At 29.1% G+C, this 11,241-nt stretch overlaps 2 protein-coding genes across 2 annotated transcripts in view; one reads left to right on the forward strand and one right to left on the reverse strand.

Moving 5' to 3' along the window:
- The first annotated feature begins 3,714 nt into the window (after positions 1–3,714).
- Positions 3,715–10,202, forward strand: LOC119673924 (exostosin-1-like). Its single transcript, XM_038085041.1, has 6 exons — positions 3,715–3,734; positions 4,741–4,893; positions 6,017–6,091; positions 6,224–6,350; positions 8,581–8,712; positions 10,194–10,202. The coding sequence occupies exons 1-6, from the start codon at positions 3,715–3,717 to the stop codon at positions 10,200–10,202; spliced, it is 516 nt and encodes a 171-aa protein (XP_037940969.1).
- A 495-nt stretch (positions 10,203–10,697) lies between these two features.
- Positions 10,698–11,241, reverse strand: part of LOC119673925 (lamin-C-like) — a 9,401-nt gene continuing 8,857 nt past the window's right edge. The window contains exons 2-3 of the mRNA XM_038085042.1: positions 11,135–11,238; positions 10,698–10,990 (exon numbers count right to left, since the gene is read on the reverse strand). Of these exons, the coding sequence (XP_037940970.1) occupies positions 10,853–10,990; positions 11,135–11,238 (242 nt within the window). The 3' untranslated portion in view covers positions 10,698–10,852. The remainder of the gene's footprint in view (positions 10,991–11,134; positions 11,239–11,241) is intronic.

An 11,241-nucleotide genomic window follows, 5' to 3' on the forward strand; every position in this document is an offset into this window, starting at 1 on the left:
TCTTTAGTTTGTAATAATCAATCAATAACGAAATTTAGCAGGGCTGTTAAATAAATACTGTTAATTAAACTATTATTTTGATATGTATGGTTCTTCAAGGTCTCACATTTTTATATATCTTTAAGTCAAAATAATAATTAGATTTCGGGCAAATTAAACTCAAGTGGATTTCTGGAATAAGGTGCATTACAGGTAAATGTATGACCAAACTCAAAATTCATGAAACTAATTATATATAGTCCCAAAAATTCGTTTAGAGAAATTCAAATTTTAAACTCGACAGATAACATATACAATTACTGCAGACTATGCTCGCCCTTTATCGACGTTTCAAACAAATCATAGATTTAACCGGAGTATGTTAACGGGTTAAAAAAATTACAAAACAATAATAAAATAAATATTAAAACGACATAGCTTTAAAAGCAAAGTTGGTTTTATACTAAGTTATAATTCTGAGTTACTTTAAAGTTTATATTATGTAAAGCTTGTTTGTTCTCTCAAGCCTGATAAAAAAATTCTTTATATTCTTCACTTTTTGTTTTAACTTAAATATTACAATTATTGTCGATTGTAAAATATTCGTTATTTTATTATATTTCTGTCTGATATTCTTACTAAATATCTGAAGAAAATTGTAAATGCTCTTTATTATGCCTTCCCAGCTATTAGAGCTATAGAAGTAAGAAGGTACTAGCTACATAAATTTAAAAATTTCTATTATTAAATATATATATTTTAGTATTGATCATAGTATTTTATCACCAAATTTAATAGATCCTCTTAGTCTTATATCTCTTTTAATGTCTCCATTCTTTTGAACAAGTTTTGTTTGATTAATTTTGTTTTGTCTTTGACTTGAAGATTTAATTCTTGGAACGTTTGTTGTGGTTTCTGTTGCTTCTATATCGAAAATAGTGTGACTTGTTGTTGTTACAGTTGGTAACGGTCTCAAGGTTTTGTATCTAACATTCTTGTGTTTACTTAAATTAGTTCTTTTTCTTAAGTTAATTGGTAAATTAACATTGGATGTTGGAATCCAACTTGAAGTATCTGCAATCGGGAAATTGTGTTTTAAATGAGCCATAGTTGCATTAAACTTCTCCTCTTTAATTTTTCTTAAAAACTCATTTGGATAATTTTGAGTTTCAATAGTTATATTATTAATTGCATAATTTGCTTCAGACTGATTTAGATCATCATACATAGACGTAATTTTGTCTGGATTTTGTCTTGGTATGATTTTTGATTCCTCGGCATTTATTTCAGTAACTTCATAGGATTTGCTTGGGATAGAATCAATTAACTCAAACTCAGATATTTCGGAGATCTGTTTTTGAGGTTTCGGAAGTTTTTCACCAAATATATTAGTATGTAGTGCACTTATAGGTTGGGGTTTTAAGATAGAGTTCTCTGTTTCTTGCGTTTGCTCAATATCATGAGGAATAGGAATCCATGAACTATCAAATTCTGTAATTTTTCCGTCGATTACATCATTTGTGAAATTAAAATTATTTTCCTTCGTATGCGTAACATATGGTGACATTTCTTTCTTTTCTTCGTGTTCGGTTGATAAGCCCTGTTCTGCTATTATTTCTTGATCACGTTCATACTTTCGCAATTCTTCCTCATTAGGGAAATTTATTTTCTTTACATTACTTACATTTTCATCAACAATTGACTTGGGAATAGGAATTATTTTAATAGTTTTTTTTGGTAAGCGAATATTTAAAATCTTAACTGGCTTTTTACGTGCAGTTCTTACGATGTATTTAATTTTGGTTGATTTTGATGGTTTGAACTGGTATACACTACTAGGTACTAGATTAGGTGTATATGTTAATGCTTCTGCTTTAGGCGATGCTCCTGGCAATAAGTCGCCAAACATATTTCCCATAGTCCGAACGCCATGCATTAATCCACCCATGGTTTGATCCATTTGTTGCCACATGAAACGCCGTTCCGGTCTAATATTATTATATAATTCTTTAATCATTTAAATGAATTTGTTATAGTGTCTTGAACCAACCTGGCATGAGTTCCTGATCCACCTCCTCCGATAGTATGTAGATATAAGAAACATATTGAAATGGTAACTTTAGAGTGAAACAGTTTATGCAAAATTCTCATTACTAAGCTCTGTGAAAGTTCAATTCACGAAACAATTATTCCGTTTTTTTGCAGAGTATATTTTTTCAAACTTACGCAAATAAATCCGACTTGCAGCAACATTTTTATTATATTTGAATTTAAAAGGCTCTAAATTGCTTACATTTGCTACCAGATCCGATGCGGCATTGACTGCGAAATCATTAATAGTAACCATTTTATACATATCGCTTTCTCTAATAAAATTCCTCGCATGCATTGAAAGCATGGCTTTGGTAGGATCACTCACCAAACTCTCTGCAGTGCTTGTAGTGGCACGATTGACTGTGAAGATTGTAGAGTTCAACGAAGCATAGAATTTCAGCCTTTACACAATGGTAAATAGAGGCAGTCTAGTTTTGTTATAGTTTTGGAAAACATAAGTGATGATCTTAACTACATACCATACATATATAAATTATTTGTGAATTAATTAAATCTATATATCGTGGTAATTGTTTGGACCTGACTAAATTTCGTACAGAGTCTGTTTTTAAACGAAATCTTGTAAACTGACTGGTCAATCAGTTATCTACAAGTATATATACAAATACTATATATTCATTTCAAGATTAAGTATGCTAAGTTGTTGTCTAAAAAGTAATTAAATACACAACAATGTATTTAAAATAATAAGGAAAGGAGTTAAAAATTAGATTTATTAGATTTATTTATTAGATAAGCTTAAAAATATTGTTATTTTTTGTGAGTTTTAAAATACTTTCGCTACGTGTGCATAGGGTATCTTAGCGTCGGCGAAGATGAAATTTAAATGCCTTTTAATCATTGGTTTTAATTATAATTAGTTCCATCAAAGTTGTTTTGCAATTATTGAAGTTTATTTCGTTTTCGCGATACAGCTTCCTTCCTTCCTTCCTTCCGCATATGCATATGTATTTTTTTTCATAATAATTTTATTAAAACATGTTAACATTATTAAAAAGTTAATATTATTGTACACCATACTTTTCACTGAAACATCTCAAAGCGTTTCTGAAATTTTTATTTTGGTTTATTAAATTATTTATTTATTTATTTCTCATGAACCTAATTTTAATTCATCCACACTTATATTTCATATCTTCTATTCTCATTGGTTTTAATTAATTTAAGGTAAATGACATTTTTTTACAAAACAAGTGAAATATTTTGATATATTATTATAAAAAATAAAATACACCTTACAACACCTATAGTCACTGAATGTTGATTCATTTGTCAGTAGGAGTATTTGTACATTTTTTGCAATTTTAATAGATATACAGTACTATCTAAGTCAATCAATTAAGTCGACCTCAACTATTGATATATTCACATTATAACACCAGTTTTACATCTTCGTTCATTAGTTCACATTTAAAAAATTTAAGAGTGAATATTTTTACAGAGAGAGGTTTAAACAATATGAAAATTTTAAACACATGATCTCTGATCCCTGAACTTTTAAGATTGAAGTAGCATCTATTAGATAGTCTGAACATTTACTATTAACTGTGGTATTTTAAGATATCTTCCAATTAGAAAGTACCTGTCGTCTAAGCTAATGATGCGTTGTTAATATTCTAAATGGCTATTCACCGAGTAGAGTAATGTCTAAAGCGGGTATTACACATTATTCTTGGCGCGCATCATTCACTACCGACAATATTTTGAACATTCTTCAGCAAAAAAAAAAAAATACAATTACACTACAAAATAGAATTATGCGCGTAATGAAACGATGTTTTCGCTTTAATGACATAAAACAGAATGATATTTGCATGAAAGCCGACAAAAATAAGGATTGTATGCGAAAAAAACGGGATGTCTGATGACTTGGCAAAAATTTCGTATTTCAATGCGTCAAGTCAACAGCTAGAATTCATGTGTAATACACCGTTTAAATATTATACTTAATCAAGTTAAGATTACAGTTTGCGGAGACAAGTAGTGACACACTTGTGACACCAACATAACGAGGCCTGATATTCCGCCCACTGCAAGACCTATCCCATACAAAATTTTCATAAAAAATCATTCATTACCGTTATAAAACAATCTTTTACTCTTAGTAGACTATATATATTTATTACGTACATAACAACACAACCGTATGCAAAAAATGGGCGTGATCCGCCAATTTGTTCTTAAGTTATTTGAAGTTTTATGCCATTTTAGCGAAATTGCGGTTTCACAAAAATTGAGCGAACTTTAAACTCTTATAACTTTTTATCATTTGGCTATTACCAGGAAAAATTTTATGAAAAAACAGAAATTGTTTATAAGCCGCGTTATGTCAACTTAATAGAACAGAACATAGTACTAAAAAATCTAATATAGTTGTCTTATAAAATGCCGGATCAGATATAATTTTTATAATTTATTTAATTACCAACCTTTTAGGAAATCTGTATATTCAAGAAGGTTTAGAACATTATCATAGAAAACTAAACTAAAGAACTAAACTAAAAAATATCCTTAATATTAAGGATCCTTAGAGGTATTTTAAAATATATAATTGATATAGGATGCAATTTCCTTAAATCATATAATTTATTTAAGTATTAGTTTTTAAATCGTAATGTTAAATTATATATCATGTTTCATTTTTAGATATGTACATGGGATTGGATCTGAAACGCGAAACTCCCTCTTTCACTTACATAATGGACAGGATATTGTTCTGGTAACAACATGTCGACATGGCAAAAGTTGGAGAGAGTTGCAAGATGCGAGATGTGATGAAGATAACAGAGACTATGACAGGTATGCTACTTATATATGATAATTGAAGGTGTGAGGATGTGAGGGGGTTAATAAATAAGGTATATAACATATATATATGTTATATATGTATATAACATATGCGAACAGACTGAAACACCACAAGAAAGTATGTTTTACAAGTTGACAATGACTTATAATAAAAATGAGTTATAATAAAAACAGTTAATATCATTTACTGAATTAATTGTTAATAAAACATAAAAATACTTTCAATTTCAAACAAAATATAAATTAGTTTTGTCATTACAGTAAACTGCAGAGATATTTAAAAATAATTTAATAAAAGTTTAAATTTTGTAATTAAAATTGTATTTAATATTATTTTGATGATAACTAAACTACTTTTATTTTCCAATATACATAAAAATTATGTTTTGCGATTATATGAGAACTTCGCCACGCAATTAAAATAATGGCAATAGTCGAGTGGCCTAAATGCTAATCGCTAAAGTATGAAGTTAGGTTCGACCCTTGACTAAGTACAAGTGGTTTTTATTATTTATTCAAGTTATATTTTTATTTGATTCATAAGTGGTTATTGTTAAAATACTAAAATCAGTTCCTATAGGAGTTGAGTATTTTGTAACGCAGCCGTTTAAATCTAAATAATTTCTTCCTAATATTATTGGAGCTGAAAATAAGCCAAAGTTTGTCCAGCAATCCGTTAAATGTGTAGCTCTATGTAAGTATATGCACATAAATATGTTAATAAATTTGTTCCTAAAAATATGTAATTCCATTCAATTTATTAATTTTTGAAAACCCTTACCTCTGTTTAATTATAGATCTGATTGTCTGATCTTATAAAATCTTAACCGATTTAAATAATTTAAAATTGCCTTTATAAATTTTATAATAGCATTTATTTAAAATAAAATATCTATTGTGTAGACATTATATGCCCATTAGAAAGTCGCGAATGAATAATATGGTTTTTAGCTAAAACAATGTCGTAGGTCAGAAATGGTATTACAGTCGTAGGTCAAGTTAATCGGAGTATTTATTTGGTAGAGTATAAGTTTTCTTTTTTCTATTATAAAAAAAAATATATATATATATAAAATTAAATTAATTTTTTTATATTATTTCTTTTACATAACAGATACGATTATGAAACTCTTCTGCTAAATTCTACATTTTGCTTGGTTCCACGTGGGAGACGTTTGGGTTCATTTAGGTAAACATATTTTTTTATTTGTTTATATATAATACATATAATATATATAATTTAAATAAAGAAAATATTGTTTTATAAAGTTCTTATAACAGACATTCATAACATAGATTTTTTTCATATCGTTTGATTTAGGTTTCTGGAAGCACTTCAGGCTGGTTGTATACCTGTGCTGCTCTCCAATGGTTGGGTGCTGCCTTTTGAATCAAAAATCGATTGGAAGCAAGCGGTGATATGGGGCGATGAACGACTTTTACTACAAGTAAGGACCACATTGACATAAAAATTTATTTGCATATAATAAAAAAATAGAATATATAGCCACATCAATAGCTGATATAGTTTGCCTACATAAGTGAATTATTGGAAAGAAGCTTACATGTTATAAACGTGTGGCAACAGTAGCAATATAGCAATATTTCTAAAGAACTTTTTAGTTTTGAGAAAATAAAGAGACACAGAATTAACTCTGTAGCGATCATGTCGTATTCGATAAAATGTGTTCTCGCTTAAACAAATTTTACATTATTTAAATTAATGTGTTTTTTTACAATCAGTAGTATTAGTTAAGTGTGGTAAAAAAGAAGAAAATAGAGTTTTTTTTAGTTACCACGTACAAAAATTGATTCGTTTAGGCTTTCGATCATTAAATATGTATTTATAACTTAAGGCAATAGAATAATTAATATGAATTTCAATGTAAATGAGTTGTTGTTACTTCGAATATTATTTTCTAATATTTGACACGAGTTATGTTTTTATATGTACATTTAGCATAACATCGCTCTCTATGAAGCTAATAGCAAAAGCCCATATATCCGTCAGAACAATTCCAATCAAATATATTTGTTTGGCATGAATTGAACACACCCAATGCATTTCTTTCATGTGTATATATAAAAATGTATAATACAAGTAGTAAAGGGGACTGATAATACATCACAAAGGTAGTGTGTTTTGAGTTTATTGACTATAGTTAAGAGAGAATTAAAATGCAGAAGAAGATAGGTGGATAGAGTGATTTGGTTTTGGAACAAATTTCAAACTTTCGACTATTTAATGCAATAGCGGTTTTAACCAAACCGCACAGTAAATTTTTCTTGAAACTGGTGGTGCAACAGGTATATAAATTAATTTTTGAGTTGAAACAATTATTCAAAATATCGAACCGATCCCCCGTCCAGAGCATAAAATGTTTTTGTTTCAAAATAATCTACAAATTAGTTAGTTATGTATGTCTACATAACTAAACTAACATAACTCATGTAGAGTATTTAATATATATGTGTATTATTTATATTAAAATCTATTAAAAATATTTAGTGAGACCTTATAATAAAATTAGAATGTATACTATATGTTCTTAAAACATTACTTAACAACAAAATACCAACAATTTTCTCAATTTTATGATTGAGTCATGGGTCTATTTGTTCTTCAGTTTGCTACTATTAGACTGTACCAGTATATGACATCACTTGCGGTGTTGCGCTGTTTATGCTGTATTTTGCTGCTGTGAGAGATGTGTGAGAGACACTGAAGTATGTGACATTTGGTTGTAAAGAGATGAAAAGTCTACATATCCATTCTCGAGTTGAATCAATTTTTGCCAAAGAGTAGATTTTTATGTCCTCAGTGAAAACGACCCAAGCCGTTTTCAAAATCTTTTAATAAAATGCGATGCACTCGCTTAATACATACTAGTTATAAAGAACGCGTTTTAGTCACTATTTTACTGACTCATAGTTTCAAGAGCGATTAAATGGAGATTCAATAGTTCTAATCTAACCTAAGGTTAAGCTTATTTTATTTATATAATAATATTATGTTCTTATTTAATCATTAACAGAGAAATATCTTGTTTTGCCAGACTGCCGGTAAACAATTAATATCTTCATTGAATATCGCAATACCTCAACATATTATACTGTGATAAATATTTATTAGTTAGTATGGTTACTATATCTTATCCAGTAAAAATATTCCATATACACATTTCGATCGACACTAGTAGTATACTGTAGTATACTGTGAATTTGCTTCGAAGTATCTGCAATACCTTCATTCTAATACAGAATAGATGACGTTCAAGAAGCCACCTTTAAAATTTGGAAAATCAGATTTCAGAATGCCATAGCTTATTATCAGAATCACAATATTAACAATAATTTCCCAATATATATGTAATATCTCTCTCGGAAAATCTTAAGTGTTATTTTGAATATCTTGTAATCTTGTAAGAATTGAAAATATTTACTAGTATTAGTAAACTACGTTGAAAAACCAATTTAAAGAAATGTGTCTTAAAGTTTTATACACGATTCCATACTTTTTCAATCAACATGCTTTATCATAAATTATATCCTTCATTATGTGTAACTAAAGTATTGGTGGTATAAAATTACATATAATATAAATAATTTTTATTTTATTTAAATATATTTTATATAATTTAGCATCAAACATATTTGTTAATGAATCTTTTTCTCCAGATTCCTGATATGGTCCGTTCTATTCCTGCTGAACGTATATTCGCGTTAAGACAACAAACACAAGTACTATGGGAAAGATATTTTGGATCTATTGAAAAGATTGTTTTTACAACGTTCGAGGTAATTGCACTAGTGACTATAATTTATCATTTCTATAAAAAAATTTTTCGAAAACAATACTTTTTTCGTAATACCCCTAAGGGCCATGTTATGCAGAGTGTCTCGGGCACGGCATATTACGCTCTTTCGGGCAATGCCGAAAATGCCTGTTATGCAGAGTGTCACATCAGTATTGCCAATTTTGTATTTTTACTACTTCTTGGTTGTGCCTAAATTTGAAAGGAAATTTAGATATGCTCACTTTCAATTTGCCACCAAAAATAACTCGCATGAAAAAACACATAGAGGCTGTAATAATGTTAATTTATTATTATATTATCTTACAATAATTATGAACAGTACTTAACATTATTTACGCCTTTCTTTAAAACTGGAAAGTGTAATAATTATATTATTAGCGATTTATAAAAAAATGCTGTGTTGCTTATTGCCAGTTTTTCTCGAAAACGTACTAGAATTGTAGTAGTTTGCTCCTAAAAGGCGCAAATTTTGAAATTTATTACTAAACAACACTGTTTTGCCTTAGTGCCGGGGCACAAATACGACGGCTCTCATGCCGGAGTTTGAACGGCCATATTGTTTCTTCTCTCATTCTCAAATTTAAAATTTGCATTGAAAACAATAACAATTGTACTCATGCCGTGCCCGAGACACTCTGCATAACATGGCCCTAAGGGCCATGTTATGCAGAGTGTCTCGGGCACGGCAAATTACGCTCTTTCGAGCTATGCCGAAAATGCATGTTATGCAGAGTGTCACATCAGTATTGCCAATTTTGTATTTTTACAATGTTTTGATACTTTTTGGTTGTGCCTAAATTTAAAAGGAAATTTAGATAGGCTCAATTTCAATTTCCCATCAAAAATAACTAGTAAGAAAAAACTCATAGAGGCTGTAATAATGTTAATTTATTATTACATTATCTTACAATAATTATGAACAGTACTTAACAGTATTTACGCCTTTCGTTAAAACAGGATAGTGTAATAATTATATTATTAGCGATTTATAAAAAAGGGCTGTGTTGCTTACTGCCATTTTTTCTCCAAAGCGTATTAGAATTGTAGTAGTTTGCTCCTAAAAGGCGCAAATTTTTAAATCTATTACTAAACAACACTGTTTTGCCTTAGTGCCGGGGCACAAATACGCCGGCTCTCATGCCGGAGTTTGAACGGCCATATTGTATTTATTCTCATTCTCAAATTTAAAATTTGCATTGAAAACAACAACAATTGTACTCATGCCGTGCCCGAGACACTCTGCATAACATGGCCCTAACTTGAAATTTTTATAATAAATTCGTTTATTAACTTTTAACTCAAGAAATCTTTATCGAATAATGTGTCTATCACACATAATGTATATTCTGGAAAGTGTAGGTTTTAGTGGCACAATTAAAGTGTTAAAATCTTCTAACTTCTTTGAAAATGAATCGAAAACAATCGAAGTGTTACTGTTGAAATTATTGTTAATTTATTTTTATATTATTACAGTATAAATGAGTACAATTAAATAATCAAAGTCTGATTAAGAAGTCAATATTATGACAAAAGGAGCTATTTTCCTTATAGACATCATTCTTTTAATAGAGATTTTTTGAACAGTAGTGATTGGTCATCTGCATGGTCAGACAAAAAGTTCAATTCATTACAAAAAACGAAAATAATAACAATGTTGTTGTATTTCGCTACTGTTAAAAAAACCTCCCTCCAAGTTTTATTATAAATGTAATATTTAAGTGAAGATATTGCATTAATGACGAAATGCTATATAAGGCACTTTGGCAAATATGGACACTGCATATTAAAACATTTGCTAAAAATATTAAATTTAATTATTTGCATTTAATTTTTTATTGTGATTTGTTTCTATAAATTCTATTTAATTGTTTAACAATGTTTTTTATTTTGTATGATAGTTTAATATCATAAATTTGTATGCATATGTATAAAAACATACATTATCTATATATATATTTTTTTAATGAACACATTGATTTTAGTTCTTATTTAGAATTAATTTTGGGTGATATTTTACAATTCAGAAAATAATAGTAACATTTTTAAGGATATGTTTAATGCATCATCTTAACTTATAATAGAAATTAAAATTAATTCATCCATTGTAGTAGTAGTACAGTTATTGCCGAAGTTTAGAATAGTAGTGAGAAAAGGCTTCTCATGCCTGTAGATCCTGCACCAGAACCGAGGGTAAATCCACTGCCTGTGGTGCGGTGACGGGAAGCGTGACTGGAAACGTTTGTACGGATACGGTCGTAGCTGGCAACATCCTAAAAATAAAAAAATTACAATATATATAATGGAAAATTCTTAACAACACTTTAAAATTACTGGTCAAGTATAAATTCTAAATGTTGACACTGTCGGCAGATGTTACAAATACTACAAGTGTTGTAAATCGACAAAACTCTCACCTCTTTGTCGGCATTCGCCAATACACTTCGCATGGAGTCAGCTACAGGCCACTTCTTTTTCATAACCAAATTATGTGGTGGTTCATGAGCAACACCTGCATCAACTG

Source organism: Teleopsis dalmanni, chromosome 2, assembly GCF_002237135.1.
Source record: "Teleopsis dalmanni isolate 2A chromosome 2, ASM223713v2, whole genome shotgun sequence".
Classification (NCBI taxonomy): domain Eukaryota; kingdom Metazoa; phylum Arthropoda; class Insecta; order Diptera; family Diopsidae; genus Teleopsis; species Teleopsis dalmanni.